Genomic DNA, 25,093 nt, shown 5'->3' on the forward strand with positions numbered 1-25,093 from the left:
GTGAAAGCATGTGGAGTGGGAAGGTAGATTGGAGGGTAAAAGTGCTTTCTTTGAGGATAAAGGAGTAATGAGAGTAATATTCACATAGAGTTCAGAAAGGTTAAAAGAAAGTGAAGCATCCTTCTAGCCAGTTGGCCATTTTAGAGACGGCTTATATTTTTCTCTGATATAGTAACAATAAAATCAGATAATTCTAAGATGTAAGTGACTGAGTCCCTGAGAAGATCTTAAAAGAGCCAGACATTTGCCCAAGTAGTTAAATTTTTAGCAGCATGATGCATCTATATGCAGAAGGACAGAGAAAGAACCATGTAAGGTCATTTGTATCTGGAAACTATTAGTATAAGTGCTGTACCTGTAGCAGGTCTGTACCTGGTCCAGTAGGGAAAGTGTAGAATCTGTAGTTAGATAAACTGGGTTGTAACCATTCAATTTAAAAGCCATGTAGCCTTGGGTCAGTGATCTTGTTCATTCCTTAGATTCCTTAGCTGCATGAAAAGCATTTGGTGCAATTCTTGGCAAAGAGTAATGCTCAAATGTCAGATGCTATTATTATTTTGTTATTATGATATGAATGACCCCAAATAGGGTCGCACCTGTACCAAAAACTTTGTACTTCCTTTTCAATTATCTAAATGCTCTAATGGGAATTCTGGTTAAAACTGCATCTTTTATGGGGTGCCTGGGCAGCTCAGTTGGTTAAACATTCTACTATCACTCAGTTCATGATCTCACAGTTCCTGAGTTCAAGCCCCATATGGGGCTCTGTGCTGACAGCTGGGAGCCTGGAGCCTACTTCGGACTCGGTCTCTCTCTCTCTCTCTCTCTGTCCCTCCCCTGCTCGCACTCTGTCTCTCAAAAATGCATAAACGCTAAAAACATTTTTTTAACTGCATCTTTTATGACAACTAATATTTTACACTGTTGGGTGAAGAGCTTTTTATAAGTAGCCCTTTCAAGGGTGCCTGGATGGCTCAGTCGGTTAAGTGACTCTTGGTTTTGGCTCAGGTCATGATCTCATGGTTCGTGAGTTCGTGCGCCATGTCAGACTCTGCGCTGACAGCCCAGAGCCTGCTTGGGATTCTCCCTCCCCCCCACCCTCTGCCTCTACCCTGCTCGCACATGCTGTCTCTCTCTCTCTCAAAATAAATAAATAACCTTAAAAAAATAAATAAGTAGCCCTGTCAGTGATACAAAGGGAAAAGCATCAGAGTTAGTAGAGGAGTTTTAGAGAAAAATATAGGTCATGTATTTTTAAGACTTATGCCAATATTGGTATAAGGCAATTTAAAAGGGAAAACAGTACTTTACTAAGAGAAAACTGAATTTTTATTTGGTGTAAATACCACAGGAATGTAAAGGAACCAGAGGAAAGTTGGAATGAGGCAAGTATTAAAATTGGGTAATTCTAACAAAGCCAAAAAAGGGAGCCAAAAAAAAAATTGTGAGGAACCAACTTTGAGGAGTAATTGAGTACTATTTTGTGGATTTTTGAAATTTCTACATTTAGTCCTTAGTGTTGTTAAGGGATTGATTCTTATATTTTCCAGATAGCTGTTTTCATATATAGGATATATTCAAATGAAATAAAGGTCTTCAACTATAATTAAAGCTCTCTTTTGCGATATTTTTTGCCTATAATATTTCTCTCTTTCTTACAATCAGGTGAAAATGAAATCCTTACAACTCTGCATGCCATTTCCAGCAAAAACCAGATCTGGAGATCGTATATGGGCATGGGCTATTATAACTGCTCTGTGCCACAGACGATTTTGCGGAACTTACTGGAGAATGCAGGATGGTAATGTATTAGTTGATTGAATACAGGAGTACTGTGTTTTGATTTGCATTATTCCCCTCCATTTTCCCATGCCCTCCTCCCCCTTGGAGCATCAGAACTTATACACTAACACCTACACTCCTGTGTTTTCTCTAACCTCCAGGAACCTACCTGGCTTTCTCTGGTTTGGGAAATTTCCTTACTTAAATATAAAGAAAATGTTGAGGTTCTTCCTACTTTTATTCCCTTAAAACATTCTAGAGCTCTAAAATGTCGATGGTGTTAATCTGTTCCAATATAATGTTCATTCTGTCTTTGTAAGCACATTGAGCAAGATATCAACTTGTAGGTGGACAGATTCAGGGCTTTATTCTTCGGAGACACTGGGATTTTAAGGTTATGTCTTTTTTTTTTTTTTTTTTTTTTTAAAGCCTATGTCTGAGCTTATTCTGTGAGTCTGAATCTTAGTCCATTGCCTTCTCAGGATTTTAGGAGTGTCCTTTACCTCCTTCCCCCAATATTCTGTGTTCATAATCAATGGCAAAAGCAGACATAGTATTAGGTAAATGGAGATTAAAATATCAGCTTCATTATTTAACACTTTGTAGCGAAAGAGAACACATGTATTCTGTGAACAGGCTCTTCTAGAAACAGTAAAAGAAGGGATGGAGCTGCACATATTCAGTTGCTTGCTCTGTTCTTATCTCACCAATTAGGAAACTCATTCCTATTCTAGGGGTGTGCCTGCTAGTGTGTGTGTGTGTGTGTGTGTGTGTGTGTGTGTGTGTTCTCCCTTGTTCTGCCCACTCTTGCTGCTACTGTTTGCACAACTCTGAAAGTGTTTCCCCAACACTTAAGGAAAACACCCAAGTCCACATCCATGCTATTTTGCTATTTTCCGTTGCAGTTGGCTGTATGATAGGAAGAACAAAACAGAGGTTCACATCTCAATACTAAATAAGAAAACACCTTGGATATTTCTTGATAGGCAGAGGTCATGGCTCCAAAGGAGCCTGAGAGCAGACCAGGCCATCTGCTGCTTCTGCCCAGTGGGAAATATTATCTGACTATAGAGGAGGAAAGATGGGGATGCCTGGGCCTTTCTTTCTCTTGGTTTTGGATCACTATCATTACATATACTTTATTTGAAGTGTGAATGTTTGAATATGAAATTGTATTTCAATTGATGTCTCAAAAGGAATGTATGCACTTATTTCTGGTGTAGAAACAGAAGTGTGGAGGCAATGATAATTCCCAGATGACTTTTTTTTTGAGTTAGTTGCTGTAAGAAATAACTTTTTTTTTTTTTTAATTATGTAGGCACGTATAACAAGTATGCAGATGCCATTTCTTTGGTCCATAAGTATAGCTGTACTTGAGTTTTATAAAACACCAAATATAAATAACCTGAAACTGTAATAATACACAATTGGCTTCTTACACAGACATACCAGGAAGTACAAGCTGAAAAATTGAGTAAATTAACATGGTTTTACATTAATATATATAGTGCCAGTTAATATTTAAAAATAAGTTTCAAGGGGCACCTGGGTAGCTCAGTTGGTTAAGGGTCGACTCTTGATTTCAGTTCAGTCACGATCTCAGGGTTGTGAGTTCAAGCTCTGTATTGGGCTTTGCACTCACAGCATGAAGACTGTTTTGGATCCTCTGTCTCCCTCTTTCTGCTACTACACTGCTCAATATCTTAGTAAATTATAAGAAAAAGGCAATCTTATCAAAGCCTAATCTCTAGAAACTTATTTACTCAGTTTCCTGGAGCCCCAATTTCACCCTCCCCTCCATAGTGATATGGAGAACAAAGAAAAAGAGGAAATGGCAGATAAAATTGAATTTCCTAGGGCGCCTAGGTGGCTCAGTCCTTTAAGCCTCTGACTTCAGCTCAGGTCATGATTTCACAGTTCTGAGTTCAAGTCCCATGTCAGGCTCTGTGCTGACAGCTCAGAACCTGGAGCCTGCTTCAGATTCTGTGTCTCCCTCTCTCTCTGCCCCTCCCTAGCTCACACACTCTCTCTCTCTCAAAAATAAAAAAAAAAAAACACAGTAAAAAAAAATTTAAAAACAAGTTTCAGTGCTTGGCACCTGATGATATAAGAGGTAAGTTTAATTTCTAGTACTACCAATTATCATGTGAGGATAGATTAAGCAATTGCCTCTGCAATTCAAAGGTAATTATAGCAAGATGTAAAGATTGTCTTTTAGGTTAGCATATGTAAAAAAATCAACTTTAGTAAAGGGAAGGTAGGCTTCTCTGTGGGAAATCATAAGTTGCCCCAATGTGAGCTTTTGCAATACCAAAGGACATGCTCCACAGCAATAAATTTTAAATTTAATTTGAATTCTCAGTGATCAGAATTCTCATTTCTATATAATGGCTTTATATAAGTGGCTCTTTACCCGCCACCCTAGGACAGACTATTGAGACATTGATTAATCCATTTTTTTTTTACCTTAAAAACAAATATGTAACCCTCATACCCCCAAAAAACTGAGGAGCTGCCAAAAAATGTACTGTTTTGTTGTAGTCAGCACATGAAGATAGGGCCCTCTGTGGGAGGGAAAGAGCTAACTTCTGAGGACCAGTTAGCAAAACCAGATGAGTTCACACTCCTTTCTGATTTTTGTAATTTTTCATTTCCCTGATTCCACTGAGATCCTGCTCACTCCCTCCCTACCCCCTCATTCTCTCCTTAAAACATCAAGCTACCTCTTGTACACATACCACACCACATACATGCACATATGCACACACACATACAAAGATGCAGACCCATCTAAGAATACACATTTTTTGACAATTTTGGCATTTTGAAAATGTCCTACTTAAACTTTGCACAAAGTGTTCTTAGCACCAGGAATAAACCTGGTGTGGCTACTGTTATGACATGGGAACTTATACTTGCCTGCATACCACCCACAAGCATAACTGGTTTCTGGAGTCTGTGAGGGGCTGGACATGTGTTTCGCTATCAGTACAGATGACAGTTATCTGCTGCCTCAAGTCCAGACCTGTAGTTCTGAGGAAAAAGGCATTTGTGCGGGCCAGCACAGAAGTTATCCTGGATGTATGGGAGCACAGCACCTTTGCATCATTTTCTGCTTTTGCATGAATGCAAAGCAGACCTGGTTGCTCAGAGTGCTTTGTCCTAGATGCTGTTACTTGTGTCCCATCATTATAGGCGCCAGATCCCTGGCCACAGCTTTTAGTTTGAACATGCTCCATTCCTTCATTAGTAAGAGAACAGGAAAGAACTATCAAAGAGGTAGAGTTGTTTGTGTTTTGTTGTTGTTGCTTTGCTTTTGGTATGTGTGAAAGAATGTATTTGCATTGCTGAGGCATGTTTTCCACTATGGTTTTGATAAAAGTTTGAATGATAAACTCCAAATGCAAATGGTCTGTCTCTCTTTCCCCTTACAAAATAAGCCTCAAAAGTACATGAATGAGCTTCAGCATTTCTGAATAGTGGCCAGGGTCCTTCATTCTTGGTGGCCATAGAGAATATTCACCATATTGCTTCCTGGCTGTGAGTGGATGTGTTAATTTACTTTAGGAGCAGCCAGGATTTTGAGAGGGAGCCAATGTTGTTTTTGCTTTTCAGTCCTGGTTTTTGGGCGCATTTTACATATTATTCTTTTCCATTTACTGAAAGCGGATTTGAATCACAGAGTAATATTGTACCTCACCAGCACTGATAGAGAGGGCTGTGCACATGAGATTTCACATTATCATCCTTCTGAATGGTTTCCATAGAGACGGAGCCAACAAATTCCGGTAACGTGAGGTGAAAATAAATGGACAACATAGCTTCAAAAGAATACAAACATTGGGGCTCTTACAAGAAAATTTACATCAGGTCCAGAATTTTATTTTCTGGGGTCCACTGCTACAAATCTTTTACTGCTGATAACATCAGTAACTAATATAAAAAAACTTATATATTTTTTGTACCTATTTCTGTTTTGTGTAACTTTGGCACTGGGATTAAAATGACAGAATCTAATGAATGTTTGTCCTACCTCAAAACCCACCATCATCTTCTTTCTCAATTCTACGAGGAAGTCACAGCCCCAAATCATGAAAATACTGATTATTTTGAATAAATGTTAATGCCAAGTTGAATATATCAAACATCCTGTTTGAGCCAGACAAAATGCCTTCTTGGATGTGCAGATGCTTTAAAAAAAAAAAAAAATTAAAATACAACAAGAAACAGAAGTGAATTCAGTTAAATAGTCAGTTGAAATATAGAAGATGTAGAAGCACCCGGTTGGCTCAGTTGGTGGAGCATGCAACTCTTGATCTTGGAGTTGTGAGTTTGAGCCCCACATTGGGTATAAAGATTACTTAAAAATAAAACCTTTAAAAAAGAAAAGAAATAAAGAAAAATGTAGATTACAGACACACTTTCTTAATCAGTGTATTTTGTCTAATTGAAGCATGTATTACAGCAGGCCCCGTATTAACATTTTTCCCCTGAAATGAGGGTTTTCTAGTATCCTTGGGCCTCAGACTCACTGAACTGAATTTTTATTTTTATTTTTTTAAATTTTTTTTTTTTAACGTTTATTTATTTTTAAGACAGAGAGAGACAGAGCATGAACGGGGGAGGGTCACAGAGAGAAGGAGACACAGAATCTAAAACAGGCTCCAGGCTCTGAGCTGTCAGCACAGAGCCTGACGCGGGGCTCGAACCCACGGACCGTGAGATCATGACCTGAGCCGAAGTCGGACGCTTTAACCGACTGAGCCACCCAGGCGCCCCTGAACTGAATTTTTAAAATAGATGCTTGTTAAGACCTTTAATGCCAGTTATTTCAGTACTGTAGAAAATGTGTAGACTATAAAGGAAGTTCACCAGTAAAAGAAGTGGGATCATATGTTATTTTTTTGCAAGAAAAAATTATATCTCTCTACCTTTAGCAGTGCTAATTAGCATCAGCCCAAGTTTGGGCTTATGAAGTGATGAGCAGTGAGAAAGGATGAGCAAGGGAAGAGAATATTAAATCTCAAAGTCTATTATGAAAGGAACAGCACAGTCTCTGGTATGAAGGACTGTGCTTGGGAGGTATGGGGTTTTTTCCTGCAGGTAATGGGGAGACATCCCCATTTAAGCAAGGAAGTCAAATACAGCACACGTCTGCACCACAGATATTCAATAGTTTCCTGTTCTAAGGACAGCATCAGGGCAGTAAGGCGATAAAGAACAAGCGGTGGATATAAGGCATTGGAAGGAAGACTATGGGAATTAATCATTATTTGCTCTCAAAAAAACTGTATTTTCTACCTTGAGAATTGGCAGAGTGCCTTTGAAGGAATAAGAATATTCCGGAAGAGAAACTAGTTTGTTTGGGGGATCTAGTTGGAGGAAGAATAGGCAATGTGAAGCTGACACAAGATGTGATAAATTTCCAGGGGGGAAAAAAAAAACAACTTTCCAAGTAGAAATATCTAATAATATCTGAGTAGAACTATATGTAAATCCTCTTAAAGATAAAAATAGGGGAAAAACACAACTTTTCAAAACAACTAAAATTTAGGTAGGATTTTACCATTTCCAAATGCTTTATATATATTAATCTCCTTTGAGTGCAAAGAAAACATGATATAGATGATGTTATCACCAAGAGAAATTGGCAGAGAGATTTAGTTACTTGTCCCAGTTCACAGGTAGTAAGTTAAAGAATTAAGGTTGAAACCCAGGGCATATTAATATTTAGTGTCATGATAATGCAGAGAAATCTGTGAATCATTATACTACTTAAGAGTACATACAGATATGTTCTTTCTGGAGAGGGACATGGCAATATATACTGAGAACCTTAAAATTAGTTTTCATATACAATTCAAAATTCCACTTTTAAGAAATTATCCAAAGGAAATAAGACAAAGAGAAGGCTGTTCACTGTTATGCTATTTCTTTTTTTTTTTTTTAATTTTTTTTTTTAAGTTTATTTATTTTTGGGACAGAGAGAGACAGAGCATGAACGGGGGAGGGGCAGAGAGAGAGGGAGACACAGAATCGGAAGCAGGCTCCAGGCTCTGAGCCATCAGCCCAGAGCCTGACGCGGGGCTCGAACTCACGGACCGCGAGATCGTGACCTGAGCCGAAGTCGGACACTTAACCGACTGAGCCACCCAGGTGCCCCACTGTTATGCTATTTCTAATATTTAAAACACAAAGCAATATTTAATTTGAAGGGAATTTATGGTAAATAAAATGATTTAATACCACATAACAATTAAAATTATGTTGTAGAATAATGAAGTTATTAGAAATTGTCCATGGAATAATGTTAATGAAAATCAGTATAGGAAAAAATCAGTATAGAAAATCAGTATTTTCTCAAATCAGTATAGAAAAATTTACAGGAGCCTACCGGGAAGGGTCCGAGATAGGGTCACCTTTAGGGGTCAGGAAGGAAGGGCTTGGTCCTGGCAGCCGCGGCACGAGGTGGTTCGAGATTCTTCCCGGGATCGGCATCATGGTAGTGTGCTTGGTCATCCCTGGCATGAGCCACTGCGTACATCCACAGGTTCTGTAACGAGGGCAAGGAAAAAAGGGTTGCCTATTATCCGTATCAGTGGAGTCTGATGCAAAGAGATAGGCACATCTCTGGAGTTAATCGTTACTATGTGTCAAAGTGTTTGGAGAATATTGATTGAAGAAGCCTTTTCCTGACTGATGAAGAATAATTCAGTTATGCTCATCTGCCCTTTCTAGAAGGTAATGCAGTGTATCAATGTAGTACATAATAAAAACAAAAAAGGAAAATTAAAAAAAAGAAAAAGAAAAATGTACATAGGGCATAGTCTTACTTTAAATATAAATATGGGGGCACTTGGCGTGGCTCAATAGGTTAAGCATCCAACTCTTTATTTTAGCTCAGGTCATGATCTCACGGTTTTGTGGGGTTGAGCCCCATGTCAGGCTCTGCCCTGACAGTGTAGAGTCTGCTTGGGACTCTGCCCCTCCCTGGTTGCTTGTACTCTCTCTCTCTTTGAAAATAAAAATTTGCTATTATTTTTTTAAATGTTTATTCATTTCTGAGAGAGAGAGAGAGAGAGAGAGAGAGAGAGAGAGGCAGCGTGAGTGGAGGAGCAGAGAGAGAGAGGGAGACACAGAGTCCAAGGCAGGCTCTAGGGTCTGGGCTGTCAGCACAGAGTGTGATGATGCGGGGCTCAAACTCACAAACTGTGAGATCATGACCTGAGCCAAAGTTGGTCACTTAACCAACTGAGCCACCCAGGTGCCCCTGAAAATAAACATATATATATATATGATATATATATATATATCTCATATATATATATCTCATATATATATATATCTCATATATATATATCTCATATATATATATCTCATATATATATATATCTCATATATATATATCTCATATATATATATATATATATATATATATGAGTTAATTTACTCTCATATATATGATGTAGAAAAGAGAGTAAATTAACTGACTGGTAATCTCACAATGTATACATATATATCAAATGATTACATTGCATACTTTAAATATATACAGCTTTGATTACCTCAATAAAGCTGGAGAAAAAAGAATTATAAAGAAAAGTCACAAATCAACAAGGGACAGACAACACAACAGAAAAATGGACAGCATAATAGTTGAGTGTGCTTGTCACAAAAGAGAAAAAGAAAAAACACAGAAAAGAAATGTATGTAAATGTTAACTATTATAACAATGGAGTTTTGGGATAATGAGTGATTTTATTTTTTTGACAGTTGACTGAGTTTTTCACTTTGTACAATGAAAAGGTGTAAGGTTGTAAATTCTTGATATATAAAGTGATTAATAAGTGGTAGCAGAGGTCTTTAATATTCAGAATACAAAATAAAAAGGAAGTAAAAACCACCCAAACAATAGTTTACACTTTGGTTTACTTGTTTTTATGAATTTATAAAAATGGGATCAAGGAATTTTACATTGCACTTTTAAAATTAATATATTGGGAACATCTCCATGTCAGGAAATATTCTTTTATCCATCATTTTTAGTAAATGCATAGTATTATGTGTGTATAGTGTCCAATCATTCTTTTTCGGTGGACACTCCATTTTGTTCCTCATTTTTCAACTTTCAGTGCTCTGATGAGTTCTTTGGAGCATTGCTCTCTGTATTCCTATTGTATATTATATGTCATTGGATATACCGGGTCTCTCCCATTCATTAGATGGACTAGCTAATCTGTGTGTACGCTCGTGTGTGCGTGTATGCAAGTTTGTGTGTCTGTCTATATGTAAAATAATGACTCTGAATAAAGTTTCATGTTAGCCAGGCATACTAAGCGTGTCTTTGTGGTGGCAGGCAATGCTGTGTGTGAAAGTCTTATCTGATGTGAGGTCACAATTGCTCCTTGTCTATGCCTTTTGTGTGACCCCATTTCTACTCAAATTCCTTTTCTACTTGTCTACAAAATGTATTGTGTGCCTCATTCATTCCAGTTCACCACCCAGTTAGAATTTGGCAAACCGAGTTGCTAAGGCAGGCTGTTCAAGGAGTTAACTGAAACAAAAATGTACTCTGCTGTGCGCACACGCACGCACACATGTGCGTGTACACACACACACACACATACACAGCTATACCAATAAAAGTTTTGGGAAAATTATTTCAAAGTCTTGACATTGTACTGCTTGGTAAAGCAAGTTCCCCCACCTACTTCTGCTTAACATAAGAAGTATTGTTTTCAAAGCCTTCAAAAAAGAAAAAAGAAAAAGGATGGAAATATCCTGTACATGATTACCAGAGGAGGAGAGAAAGGCATAAGGCTTGAAAAAGTGAAAACAAAACAAAAAGCCTAAATTTTTTTCCTAATGCTTTCCTGGCTGGGAAGAACAAAAATAGAGTTATGTCAACCATATGTGGGAGCGTGGGCCCCGATCTATCCCACTTTGGTGGTTGTCAGAGTGAACAGATTCTTGGTGAAAAGATAGCTCTACCACACGTTCTCAGTTACCCTCTATCTTATCAGCTTATTTTAGTTTCTTTAAAATATTATCATGGTGAAATAATTTCATTTATTATCACTTTTTCCCCATTACAATATGTTCTCCCTGATATCAGGGATCTATTTGCTTATTACCAGAACTTATTATATAGTTCTTGACACTTAGTAGGCATGTAATAACACGGATGAATGAGTGAATGAAGGAATGAAGAAAAAAAAGGATGAAGGCACTAAGTGGGTTAACTCAAATACCTAATAAACCATTTTTGGCTAATAACTGGAGGATATAAGGGTGGAACTCACATCTATGCTGCTTTCTAACCATTTATATCCTTGAATTTTTTTTTTTTTTTTTTTTTTTTTTTTTTTTTTTTTTTTTTTTTTAGCATTTATTTTAGAAAGTCCATGCATGTGTGTGTACGTGCACTTAAGGTGGGGGGTAAAGGCAGACAGTGAGGAGAGAAAATCCTTATGAGAAGCCCGCCTGACACTGGGCTAAAACTCACAAACTGTGAGATCAAGAACTAAGCCAAAACCAAGACCCAGGTGCTTAACCAACTGAGCCACGCAAGTGTCCCTAAACAAAAAGTTTTGGGTATTAAATAGTAGATTATTGGATGCTTTCCTATTGTGAACTGTGATTGAAGTAGTCTTTTAGCTAGAAGAAAGACAACAGGGAGTAAAACTTGTTTATGTTACTATAGGTAGCTTCAAGTGGATTTTAAGAGCCAGCTTATAATAAAATACAGTAAAACCTTGGTTCCAGAAACAAGGTTGTAATCCAAAGCACTTGCATATCAGTGAATTTCAAGAACCATTGTCTCAATTGTGATCATGACATAGCTCGTTTGTCAAGTTAAAATTTATTAGAAATGTTTGCTCAAGTTACTCTCAATTCAAGGTTTTACTGGACATAGATATGAAAAGGTTATTAAAATAGAAAGGTAAGATTAATAAAAAAAGAAATGTAAGATTAAAAAATAACTTAAAGAGATAGAAATGTAAATACTGAATGTACCCAAGCAAAAGATAATATTGTTACTATGACTTATCTCTGAGCTTCATTACAAAAGTCAAAGGGAATGGGAATGAAAGCTGGTGCAGCCACTCTGGAAAACCGTAGGGAGGTTCCTCAAAAAACTAAAAATAGAACTACCCTACGACCCAGCACTTGCACTACTAGGCATTTATCCATGGGATACAAGTGTGCTGTTTCCAAGGGACACATGCACCCCCATGTTTATAGCAGCCCTATCAACAATAGCCAAAGTATGGAAAGAGCCCAAATGTCCATCGATGGATGAATGGATAAAGAAGATGTGGTATACATCTTGTGGTATACAATGGAGTATTACTCAGCAATCAAAAAGAATGAAGTCTTGTCATTTGCAACTACATGGATGGAACTGGAGGGTATTATGCTAAGTGAAATTAGAGAAAGACAAAAATCATGACTTCACTCATGACAACTTTAAGAGACAAAACAGGAACATGAGGGAAGGGAAACAAAAGTAATATAAAAACAGGGAGTGGGACAAAACAGAAGAGACTCATAAATATGGAGAGCAAACTGAAGGTGACTACAGGGGCTGTGGGAGGCGGGATGGGCTAAATGGGTAAGGGGCATTAAGGAATCTACTCCTGAAATCGTTTCACTATATGCTAACTAATTTGGATATAAATTTTAAAAAATAAAAAAAAATTGAAAAAAGAAAAAGAAAAAAACACAACAAAGGTCAAAGGGAAGCTTACTGATACACAATTCTCAAGAGGGGCAAAATTAATTTTCAGTTACTAAATTCCAAAATGAAGACATTCTGTGAGCTTTTCCCAATAGTGGAGTCAGAGTTTGGACATGGCCTCTTATGTCTCTCACAGGATCAGCCAATATACTCCATACCAGCCAGAGGTGTCTCAGGGGAGACTGGAGAGTTTACTAAACTACCAGACCATGGTGTGTGACATCACAGGCATGGACACGGCCAACGCATCCCTGCTGGATGAGGCTACAGCAGCTGCTGAGGCGATGCAGCTGTGCCACAGGTGAGAGGCCCACAGGGCAAGGGACATCCTCCAGTCTCACCTGCTGTGCTGGTGAAGCTGGTCCTGTCAGTGTCCAGTGACTCATCCCTCTCACACAGACACACATAGCATTATACTAGTCACCTGACATAACAAAATCTGAAATAAAACTGTGGCTTTTTAAAGCTTTTTAAGCCACTTGTTACCTTATTAAAGTTTGTATTTTGAGAAAGAGCATGAGCAGGAAGAGGGCAGAGGGTGGGAGAGAATCCCAAGAAGGCTCCGTGTTCTCAGTTCAGAGCCTAATGCGGGGCTCAAACTCATGACTTGTGCGATCATGACTTGAGCCGAAACCAAGAGTTGGATGCTTAACCAACTGAGCCAACCAGGTGCCCCTAAAAAAGCTACTTTTTAAAGCCACTATTGTTCACTGTTTTACATTACAGAAGAAAAACATTTGTCCTCTTACATAGTGTTAAGTTCAGGGATGTTACAGCAATTCTGAGATAGTATCAAGCTCCTTGCTCTGTACCATCTTCAGCGTGAGGTCTTGGTCCTCATGGTCACAAAATGACTGCTGGGGCTTTCACCATGACCTCTGTACCCAGAAAGAAGAAAAGGGGCAGTGTAAAGGGTGCTGCTAGCTAAATAAGCCCTCTTTAAAGAGTCTTGGAAGGCAGCTCTGCTCACCACTATACCACCAACGCTGCACTTTAAAGAAGCCCCAACTTTTGGAAGCCCCAACTCAGCAACTTTACTCTTCATTGAGCACATCTATCTACAAGTGGCCTGGAGAAATGTGGTTTTCACTAGATGGGCACATTGCTGCCCCCTTACATATTGGGGTTCTGTTACTGTTATTGGTTCAGGACAGAATGGATATTACGAAGGAACTGGCAGTCTGTATTGTAATACATAAATATTACCTTCTTTCATGACGCATATTGTTTTAGGTTGTATATAATTTTTATAGCCTGCTTTCTTTTTCTATTTAACAATATATGGTGAACGTTCCCCCCATTTCTTTAGTCAGCTTTTTAGGATATGGCTTTTATTGACTACATGATGGTACTCACTTGCATGGAAATACCATCATTTATGTAACCTCACCTCTATTTTTTCACACGTACTTTAATCCTATCTTTTACAGTTACTAATGTTCTTGTTATTTTTTACATCTTTAGAATCAATTTTGTCAAAGATTCCGATTATTTCCTGAGGACACATTTCTAGAAGTAGAATTGCCGGGTCATGGTATATACTTAACAATTGCTCTCCAGTTTCCACCTTCCTTTGCTTCTTGCCTTGTGAGTACATTTGAGCTTACCTTACTAGTAGAATTCTCATGTAGATGTCATCTGGTGGGGAAATCTGCCCACATTCACTGGTGTGTCTGTGAGGTTTTGTCCCTCTGGCCCTGAATGCTCATGTAAGTCTCTTTCTTGGCTTCCACAGACTTAAGGGATGGTTAAATTGGTTCTGTGTGCATGGAAGTTTCCCCCACACCAACAAACGATTCTTGGACAGAGGCAGGTGTCCAAGAATTCAACTCAATTCTGAATGACCAAATATGTATTTCTTATACATCATAACATTGCAGTAGTGAACTCCAAACTCGCTTACCAGGTATGGAAATGTCTAAATATCCCGCCGCAGGCTGTTCTGCTTCCCAAGCAGCCCTAGGGGTGGGCTCAGGCTCTTCCTCCTTACCCTGGGTGGACAGCCAAAAAGGAATATCTCTCTATTCTCAGCTTTTCATATTTTTGTCTTCCTCATCCACCTTTGTGCTGCCTTTTCATTTTCCTCCCTGACTCTCTTTCTAGGTAAGGGCTTCGATTTCACACTTGGAGAAGCTGAGGTCTTTCTTGTTGGTTCAGGGGTTCTGTCCTGAACTGATTTGAGTTAATGACCTACTACTCTGTAAATGCTTGGCTTGCTTCCTCTCTCTTCAGTCTCATACCTTCAGGCCTGCATTTAATTATATCCTTGAAAAGCAGCCTTATGCTTTTTGTCTTCAGGAAAATGTTCTTTAAAATAGCAGTTTTTTTTTGTTTCCATCTTAGGTCATTTAGGCTCAGATGGCTCTTCTCTCGATTTACTTAGATTCACACTGTGAAGAGCATTGTGCTTTGGGTAATTAATCACTTTTGTATTTCCCCAACTCTACTTATTCTTCTATTAACTTATGCTTATTATAAAAATACCTGTTAAGAGTGGAAATAATATGCAAACAGTAGAAAATATAATGAAGTGAAACCTGCAGTCCTGTTCCATTGAGGAAACTGTTGTTAACTGGTCATTGTGTACCTTTCTGGGAAATTAAATGAAAAGCACAATATACATGCGCTTCCCACCTTTTTCACCCAGATGTGCTCATGATACATGAACTGTTATGTATCCTGTTTTAAAAACCAAATTCAACTGGGCATATTTGAAGATCTAATTGCCTTTATTAAACAATTCATAAATGGGGCAGTGTTCCATCTAAAGGGTAGAAAGGCTGCCTGAGGAGTTGTACAAGAAGGTTTTTGTTTTTTATGGAAAGCAGGGTAGGGCAAGAAAAAGTAAAGAATCCAGGCAAGATCACCTTCCCCTTAGGGAGGAGCTAAGGGGGTCTTATTATCCAGATGACCTCATCTAGCCTCTGGTGGATGGAGAACACCCCTGTGACAGATCACCGTTGCACTTATCTGAAAATTCCTGATTCACAGGTTAAGACTAAATTTCTGGAGGAGGTTGAAACTGCAATTAGGTTAGTAATTAAGCCTTGGTTTGGTGACTAGGCTTGGCCCAAGAAATACCATTTTGGGCCTATGGTTTTCTTTTTAACAATCCCTATCAGTCTGATTTCCTGAAATCATGAATTGTTAGAAAACTCCCAGGATTTGGGTCCTTTAGGAGCTGTGTGGTGCTGTACATGTCACAACTTAACTCAGTTCTTTTCATCTCTGCTAAATGAGGACATTTGGTTTAGATAATCTCTAAATGCTTCTTTGGCAGTAAAATTCTCAGATGTTTTTATTTCAAGAGTTAGTTTTGGGGCACCTGGGTGGCTGAGTCGGTTTAGCGTCCCAACTTTGGCTCAGGTCATGATTTCATGCCTCATGGGTTCGAGCCCCATATCATAGAGCCTGGAGCTTGCTTCAGATTCTGTGTCTCCCTCTCTTTACTCCTCCCTTCTCATGTTTTGTGTGCGTCTCTCTCTCAAACATAAGTGAAAATTAAAAAAAAAAAAAATTTAAGAAAAAAAAGAAAAAAGAAAACAGTTTTTTATTTCAACTTGTACCCAATTGCTACCCTGTTTGTATTTCTCTTAACTCCTAGCATATTTTTCAAAATTTAAACCAACTTAAGATTGATTTTGCTAAATGGATCAGATTGGTGTTAAAAAAAAACCCAATTCAACTGAGTAAATTTAAAGATTTTTATTCAATAAAGATAAATAAAGTAGAACGGAGCACCAAAGGCCTACAGAAAGGGAAAGGTTTCTCCCCCACCCCCCACCTCAATGATTTAATTTTCTTTTTTCAGGTTTTTATTTAAATTCTAGTTAGTTTATGTACAGTGTAATATTTGTTTAAGGTGTAGGATTTAGTGATTCAACAGTTATACAACACCCAGGGCCCATCACAACAAGTGCCCTCTTAAGTATCAATCACCTATTTAACCCATCCCCCTGCCCACCTCCCTTCCAGCAGCCCTTAGTTTGTTTTCTATAGTTAGGAATCTGTTTCCTGATTTTCCTCCCTTTCCCCCCTCTATGTTCATTTGTTTTGTTTCTTAAATTCCACATATGAGTAATATTATATGGTATTTATCTTTCTCCTAGTGACTTATTTCACTTAGCATAATACTCTCTAGCTCTATCCACATTGTTGCAAATGACAACATTTCATTCTTTTTGATGGCCAAGTAATATTCCATTGTGCATGCTTGTGTGTGTGTGTGTGTGTGTGTGTGTGTGTGTGTGCCTGCCCATGTGTGCATGTGTGTATCACTATCCATTCATCAGTCAATGGACATTTGGTCTCTTTTCCACAATTTGGCTATTGTTGATAATGCTGCTATAAACATTGGGGTGCATGTATCCTCTTGAATCTGTATTTTTGTATCCTTTGGGTAAATACCTAGCAGTGCAGTTGCTGGATCATAGGGTAGTTCTATTTTTAACATTTTGAGGAAACTCATACTGTTTTCCGGAGTGGCTGCATCAATTTGCATTCCCACCAATGGTGTAAGAGAGTCCCCCTTTCTCTGTGTCCACACCAGCACCTGTTCTTTCCTGTGTTGTTAATTTTAGCCATTCTGATAGGTGGGAGGTGGTATCTCATTGTGTTTTATTTTGTATTTGTCTGACGATGAGTGATGTTAAGCATCTTTTCATGTGTCTGTTAGCCATCTGGATGTCTTCTTTGGAAAATTGTCTGTTCATATCTTCTGCCCATTTCTTCACTGGATTATTTGTCTTGTGGGTGTTGAGTTTGGTAAGTTCTTTATAGATTTTGAATACTAACGCTTTATCAGATATGTCATTTGCAAATATCTTCTCCCATTCCATCGGTTGCCTTTTAGTTTTGTTGATTTTGTCCTTTGCTGTGTAGAGCTTTCTATCTTGATGAGGTCCCAATAGTTCATTTTTGTTTTTGTTTTCCTTACCTCAGGAAATCCATCTAGTAAGAAGTTGCTATGGCTGATGTCAAAGAGGTTACTGCCCGTACTCTTGTCTAGGATTTTGATGGTTTCCTGTCTCACATTTAGGCCGTTCCTCCATTTCGAATAGATTTTTATGTATGGTATAAGAAAGTGGTCCAGTTTCATTCTTTTACATGTTTCTGTCCAGTTTGAAAGGGAAAGGTTTTTAAAGGTAGGTGAAGGAAGTCCTAAAGAAACAAAAAAGGGATTATTTAGAGCAAGGTCACTTTCCTTTGGGAGACAAGAAGTGTTTTATTAGGTGAATTACCTCTTTGGTGCTTACCAGGAAATTCTAGACTGACTAGTTAAGATTATATTACTCGGAAAGGTTGTAATCAGGTATGTATTAAGCCTCAGTTTGGTGACATGGGCCTAGCACAAGTGACTCCCATTTGGTAACTGTTTTTTTTTTTTGTTTTTTTTTTTAACAACACAAATTGGATTTCAGTAGAATTCTAACCACTGTAATTAATGCCTCATATTTTATACCATGCTCAGAGATTCCCTAAGTACCAATTTTGCTTTGCATTCTTAGAAGATACTTTGATTTCTTTAATGTGCATTTTTTAATGTGATTTTTCTTTCCAACAGACACAATAAGAGGAAGAAATTTTTGGTTGACCCCCGTTGCCACCCACAGACAATAGCTGTGGTCCAGACTCGGGCTAAGTAATTAATTTCACTCATTTTTTGAACTCAGGGATAGTATCATGCTCATCTCTGTTGTTTCTTTTCTTACTTCCAAACTGATTGGAAGTGAACCTGGTTTAAATTGCGGTTGTTGAATTTTACTTTCTTTCCCACTTTCTTCCTGAGATCTTGCTGGTAAGAAAAATGTGTCAGAACTGAGAGAACACGAGTGACTTTAGTTGGCTCTGCTTTATTTATTTATTTTTAAAAATTTTTAATGTTTTATTTATTTTTGAAGAGAGGCAGAGTACAAGTAAGGGAGGGGCAGAGAGATAGAGGGAGACACAGAATCCAAAGAAGGCTCCAGGCTCTGAGCTGTCAGCACAAAGCCTGAGCGGGGCTCGAACTCATGAACTGTGAGATCATGACCTGAGCTGAAGTTGGACGCTTACCAACTGAGCCACCCAGGTGCCCCACCTCTGCTCTATATTGAGTAACCATGTTATTTGTTTCCTTTTTGTAAAAATAAAATTAAAATATTAAAATAATTTCAGCAATGTTTCAGAGTTTGCAAAGCAGAGGGAGAAAATGGAACTCTCCCACAATTAGGGTTTTGTGTGTATTCTTGCAAACATAGTTTATACAGAATCCACTTAAACCTAGATGTGGTATGATATAGATTAAAGCAAGTGTACTGTATTTGTTTAGTGCTGCAATCAGATAAACAGCACAACTATCACTTGCCAGTGTGTTTATTTGCTTTCTTCTTGTTTTTTTGGGTCTAAAAAAAATTTTTTTTAACATTTATTATTGAGAGAGAGAGACAGAGCATTAACATGGGAGGGGCAGAGAGAGAGGGAGACAAAGAATCTGAAGCAGGCTCCAGGCTCTGAGCTGTCAGCACAGACCCCAATGTGGGGCTCAAACTCACAAACCGTGAGGTCATGATCTGAGCCGAAGTCAGACGCTTAACCGACTGAGCCACCCAGGTGCCCCTTTTGTGTTTTTTAAATGCTTGTTTATTTTTGAGAGAGAGAGAGACAGTGTGAGTGGGGTGGGGCAGACAGAGAGGGAGACACAGAATCCAAAGCAGGCTTTAGAATTTGAGCTGTCAGCAAGAGCCTGATGTGGGGATTGAACTCACAAACTGTGAGATCATGACCTGAGCCGAAGCTGAACACTTAAACTACTGAGCCGCCTGTTTTCTTCTTGTAAGAGCTGGGCAATCTCCCCCAACCCCATACCACCATCCCTTTAGAAGGTGTATTCTCACATATGATTGGAACTGGATGGTTAGGGAAGGTCTTTCTCTTTGTTTAATTGATGGTTTTCCATTCATCTAAAACTGATCCTGGGTGAAGGTGGTGACCTGGTGAGACAGCTCTGTAATTGCAGGAATTGATTCTTTAGTCCTAGGAAGCCATGTTCCTGATCCTCTCAGAAGGTTCTGGCAGGAAAGGGGTAATGGGAATGGTAAGGGAATGTACAAGAGAGAAACAGAAGTCAGACTGTTGGCAGCATGTGAGATGGTGTGAAGCATTGTTACTAGTCAGGTGTGAGATGGGGGTGTGTGTGTATTGGATGAAGTTGGGGGGGGGGATGGTGGTGACGAGGAAGGACACAGAATATGAATTCTCTATCACTGAAAACAAATTTTACGGAGTTTCATTTCCTTTTGAAAACCAAAAGCATGATTGTTCTTTGTCTTCTGTCTTTCCAGATACAATGGAGTTCTCATTGAGCTGAAATTACCCCATGAAATGGACTTCAGTGGAAAAGATGTTAGTGGAGTGCTTTTCCAGTACCCAGACACTGAGGGGAAGGTGGAAGATTTCACAGAGCTCGTGGAGAAGGCCCATCAGACGGGGGTAGGCAGCTGTCTCCTTGCGGGGGTCCACGTAGATCTGTCCCAACCTTGTATTATGATTTTTGGATGTGTCTTAATTTCCATATTTGTATCACCTGGAATGGTAAAACTGTCTCCTTCCTGCCTGCCTTAAAATTTGTTTTGTTCACCAACTAATTCCTGGTACATAGTAAAAACTCCGTAAATATTTTTTAGTGAATCAATGAGTAAATGGCATGAAACAACCCTCTGTCTGTCTGCTTATATTGGGGATAATTTGCTACTCTCCCACTTCTTTCAGGGGAAGGGAACAACCATGTCCATTTTCTCTTGTTTCCTCTTTAGAGTCTGGCCTGCTGTGCTACTGACCTTTTAGCTCTATGTATCTTGAGGCCACCTGGAGAATTTGGTGTAGACATTGCCCTAGGTAGCTCACAGAGATTTGGAGTGCCACTGGGCTATGGCGGACCACATGCAGCCTTTTTCGCTGTCAGAGAAAGTTTGGTGAGGATGATGCCTGGGAGAATGGTGGGGGTAACAAGGTAAAGCAGCTCATGTTTCTACCCTTTTATTGTTACTATTAGTTTCTTTGTTCCTTCTTATCACAAAAGTTGTTGATTTCTCTCTAAATATACCTGGGCCATGTATATAATAATTTATAACATATTTGTATTGAAGGCATATAAGTGAATTAAATTAGGTTGTTGAAAGCATTGAAAGACTTGATATTCTAGGTGTGTTTTTTATCTGACCAGTTTCATTCTCAAAAGCATTATCATGCTACACAGTTATGTAAAATACAAGTATAGTGAGAGATTATCATGAACATAATGTGATCCTAGAGGCCTGCCACTTGTTTATTCCAGTAATTTAAAAAAAAATGTTTATTTGTTCATTTTTGAGAGAGAGAGAGAGAGAGAGCACCAGCAGGGGTGGGGTGGGGGGGACAGAGAGAGAGGGGGGGAGACACAGAATCCCGAAGCAGGCTCCAGGCTCCAAGCTGTCAGCACAGAGCCTGACTTGGGGGCTTGAACCCACAAACTGTGAGATCATGCATGACCTGAGCTGAAGTTGGACGCTCAGCTGAGTGAGCCACCCAGGCACCCGGCTAGTAATTTCCAAATGTATCTTCCCAAGTGCTATTCATTGATAAAGCTCAGATTAAGAATTTAGATGAATGACATGATCATTACTGGGGAAATTTAGCATGATCTTTTAGACTAGACCTTTCATAGAGGTTGGACTTACTAACCTAAGTGAATAGTCTATATTAGTGAATGATGTGAATTTTTGAAATACTCATGGATTATCACATAATAGCAAGAGGCACCTTGCTTTTCAGTGTAAAAATAAATGTCTTCAAATATTCTTACATTAGTTTCTTTCAATGATGTGTCTTGACCAGATGAGATGAGGTAGAGACTATTCTAATTAATAAAAGTTTAATATATTAATTATTGTCTGCTGATTTTTATATTGAACTTACCTTTCTGAAAAATGGACCCCAGAGCTTGATGAAATATAGGATAAGACTGCTGAATCTTTGTGTTTATCCAAATACTTTTCTTTTAATGTGTATTTATTTTGAGAGAGAGAGAGAGAGAGAGAGAGAGAGCGAGCAGGGGAGGGACAGACAATCCCAAGCAGACTCTTCACTCAGCATGGAATCCTACTTGTGGGGCTTCATCTCCCGACTAAGAGGTCACAACCCAAGCCGAAATCATGAGTAGGTCCCTTAACCGACTAAGCCACCCAGGTGCTCCATGTTATCCAAATTATTAACTGTATTCAGAAAGAAGGAAAATTTTTCTTAGAGATAGGTGGTAAGATTATTAACATTCTTTTTTTTAAAGTTTTTATTTAAATTCCATTTAGTTAACATACAGTGTAATATTAATTTCAGGTGTACAATTTAGTGATTCAGCACATTCTTTTTCTTAATAGCTGTATAGTTACTTTAGATTTTCAGTGAAGAAATTAATTCCTTTGTGAGATATTTCCCCTTTTCCTGTGTGTGCCAAGAAGCTCATAGTCAACTTTAATTCTCATTAAATTTAATTTTTTTTCATTAAATTTAATTTTAAATTCAGTCCACATTCACCATCATTATATTAGCCTGGGTAATTCCTGGGAAGTTTCCATTCAAGGTTCCTAGCTTTATTGTGTATACCTTGGTCCCTCCCTCAAAGTACATACTAAAAATTAGTAGCCCTATTTAGAAGTGGACGGCTTGGTAATTATTTCCTTATGGCCTTGCAGCCGAATAAATTCGCTGGGTTCCCTTCAAGCTGGGAAGGAAAGAAGCAGGTCTATTTGTGACTACCCTTGGTGTAGTGATTATCTTTGCTAACTAGATGTTTTATTCTCTGCCCAGAGATGCCACTGGGAAAGAAGTGTATCGTCTTGCTCTTCAAACCAGGGAACAACACATCCGAAGAGACAAAGCTACTAGCAACATTTGTACAGCTCAGGTAGATCACATGACTGTCCTTCCCACTGAATGCCTTATAATCTGTAGACATGAGCTGCTCATTCATTCACTTAATTTCCCTTCACCACCTACTGACCAGTGTGCACACCAGAAATGGAGAGATCTTATTGGTAGAGAAACCTTGTGATCTTGTCAGAACCAAAATACGATGTATTTACCTGGAGCTCTGTCCATGTACATACTTTATACTTCAGTGTCTCTAGTAATCTTGGCCATAGGCAGGTCCATTATGGGTGGCTATTGGGCACCTTCTCTTAGGGCTAAAATGGAAGCCCTCCAGGAATGTGGTGAGGAAGCAAAGTGAGAGTGTTTGAGGTGACTGTGCTTGAGGGGATGGTACAGACTGACCAGCTGGTGGTGGTCTTGGGGTATTCTTACTGTGGGCTCATGAAAATCATTCTTGAAATGGATGGAATAAAAGAGGAGGAGCTTCGCAAGTTCCTGATGAGCCTGGAAATTGCCCAGGACTCAGGTCAGAGGGAGCAGTGTTTGAGACCCAGCCAATTTCTAGACTTAGGTAGAAGATGGTTCCTGAGCATCCAATCCATTCTAGGTCCATCTTCTCCATTCAGGGTCAGAGAAAGAGATCTCACCCATACCTCATTGGGCAGTACAGTAGTTTTTTCTCTCAGGTCATTGGCTCAAAGCACCACCACCAGGTTTTAGAAACCCTTTCCAGGGTCAGTAGATGATAAGGTATTATTAAAGTTGGTTCTATAGCTATTGGTCTTTGGAATACTTTCCTCAGTAGGTTTTCCTGTATCTGTTGCCTCAAGAACGTGGCTGCTTCAGGGCACCTGGGTGGTTCAGTTGGTTAAGCATCTGACTCTTGATTTCAGCTTAGGTCATGATCTCACTGTTCATGAGTTTGAGCTCTGCATCAAGCTCTGCATTGACAATATAGAGCCAGCTTAGGATTCTCCATGCACCTCCTTCCCCTCCCTTGCTTGCTCTCTGTCTCTTTCTCTCTCTGTCTCTCTAACTAAATACATTTAAAAAAAAAAAAAAAAGGTGGCTATTTCTTTTCAGGTAAGAGCTCTTCTATTATCTTAGGATGGAGCTAGCTGTCACAAACTTTTCCTCTGTTGATAGCAAGTTGAACTTTATACGATGCTGTTACTTTCTGTAGCTTACCCGTCATTTGTTGAATTATCTGCTTAAATATTTCTCTGTCCTCTGCAGCTGACTGCTCCTGTCTTGCCCTTTCTGCCCATGTTCTTCCAAAAAAATGCTGGTCTGATTATAAGTGAATTAAGGGGTTTTCTTTAGGAAAAAAAAATTTTTTTTACATTTATTTATTTTTGAGGGACAGAGAGAGACAGAGCATGAGCAGGGGAGGGGGAGACAGAGAGAAGGAGACACAGAATCTGAAGCAGGCTGTATGCTCTGATCAAGGCTGTCATCACAGCCTTATGAGGGGCTCGAACCCACATACTTTGAGATCATGACTTGAGCCAAAGTCGGATGCTCAACCGACTGAGCCACCCAGGCACCCCAAGGGGTTTTCTGCTTCAATGTTTGGAATTAATTTTACAGGTGAACTTGGGCTGAACAAAGGTCTCTATCTTTTTTAGCAATTATTAAAGTCATATTTGCCCTGGAGATAGCCCAACTCTGTCTTCTCTGATTTTAATTTTCTCATTCTGGAGAACTTCCAGCTATGCATTGTCTATTCCATTTCATGAGTTTCTTTTCATAATTGGTTGTATGAAGCAGTTGCCCATAACTCCAGTGTCATTCTCTATAAAGATGCAATTATTCTTTTTTGTTAGGAGATGATGTATCTTTGGAAATGCTCCTTGAGCTCTCTGTCTTCTGATTTTCTCCAGTCTTCTGATTTTTTTTTTAATGTTTACTTATTTATTTTGAGAGAGAGAGAGAGAGAGAGAGAGAATAGGGGAGGGGCAGAGAAAAAGGGAGAGAGAGAATCCCAAGCAAGTTCCAAACTGACAGTATGGAACCCCATGCGGGACTTGATTCCACAAACCGTGAGATCATGTCATGACCTGAGCCGAAATCATGAGACAGACACTTAACTGAGTCATCTAGGTGCCCCAGCCTCTGCTTCTTAAAGCAACTGCATTGTGTTCTCAGGCTGCCCCTTTTCCTCTTGAGTATGACAGGCTCCACAGTGTACTTGTCCTTGCTTTGCAATGTTGGTGGTACAGAGATTTTTTTTTCCTTTAATCTCTGAAAGTGTGTTACTAAATTGTTTTTAAAAATTCTTCTGTATACTTGTGATATTTCACAGATCTCTGAATTTGCATCATGTTCTTTGTGTTTTCTTACATCTTAGGTTTTACCACCACAAGCCATTTTTTCATTAACTTTTATCTAGTCAGGTGTGTTCAGATATAATTTACATTTCATCAGCTCTTTCACTGAGGTATACCTTTCCATAAAATTTGCCCTTAAAAAAATTTTTTTTAATGTTTCTTTATTTTTGAGAGAGAGACAGAGTGCAAGCGGGGAGGAACTGAGTGAAAGGGCTACATAGAATCAGAAGCGGGCTCCAGGCTCTGAGCTGCCAGTACAGACTGTGAGATCATGACCTGAGCCGAAGTCAGATACTCAATCGACTGAGCCACCCAGGTGCCCCAAAATTTGCTCTTTTAAAGTATACAGTTCTGG

At 38.9% G+C, this 25,093-nt stretch overlaps 1 protein-coding gene and 1 pseudogene across 1 annotated transcript in view; both read left to right on the forward strand.

Moving 5' to 3' along the window:
- GLDC (glycine decarboxylase) overlaps positions 1 to 25,093 on the forward strand; it is a 99,365-nt gene that overhangs the window by 19,452 nt on the left and 54,820 nt on the right. Inside the window, exons 3-8 of the mRNA XM_058695417.1 lie at positions 1,666 to 1,801; positions 12,660 to 12,824; positions 18,087 to 18,164; positions 19,846 to 19,993; positions 20,317 to 20,513; positions 22,346 to 22,442. Of these exons, the coding sequence (XP_058551400.1) occupies positions 1,666 to 1,801; positions 12,660 to 12,824; positions 18,087 to 18,164; positions 19,846 to 19,993; positions 20,317 to 20,513; positions 22,346 to 22,442 (821 nt within the window). The remainder of the gene's footprint in view (positions 1 to 1,665; positions 1,802 to 12,659; positions 12,825 to 18,086; positions 18,165 to 19,845; positions 19,994 to 20,316; positions 20,514 to 22,345; positions 22,443 to 25,093) is intronic.
- LOC131490923 (NADH dehydrogenase [ubiquinone] 1 alpha subcomplex subunit 1-like) lies at positions 8,060 to 8,828 on the forward strand (annotated as a pseudogene).

This window comes from Neofelis nebulosa, chromosome 12 (assembly GCF_028018385.1).
Source record: "Neofelis nebulosa isolate mNeoNeb1 chromosome 12, mNeoNeb1.pri, whole genome shotgun sequence".
In the NCBI taxonomy this organism is placed as follows: Eukaryota; Metazoa; Chordata; class Mammalia; order Carnivora; family Felidae; genus Neofelis; species Neofelis nebulosa.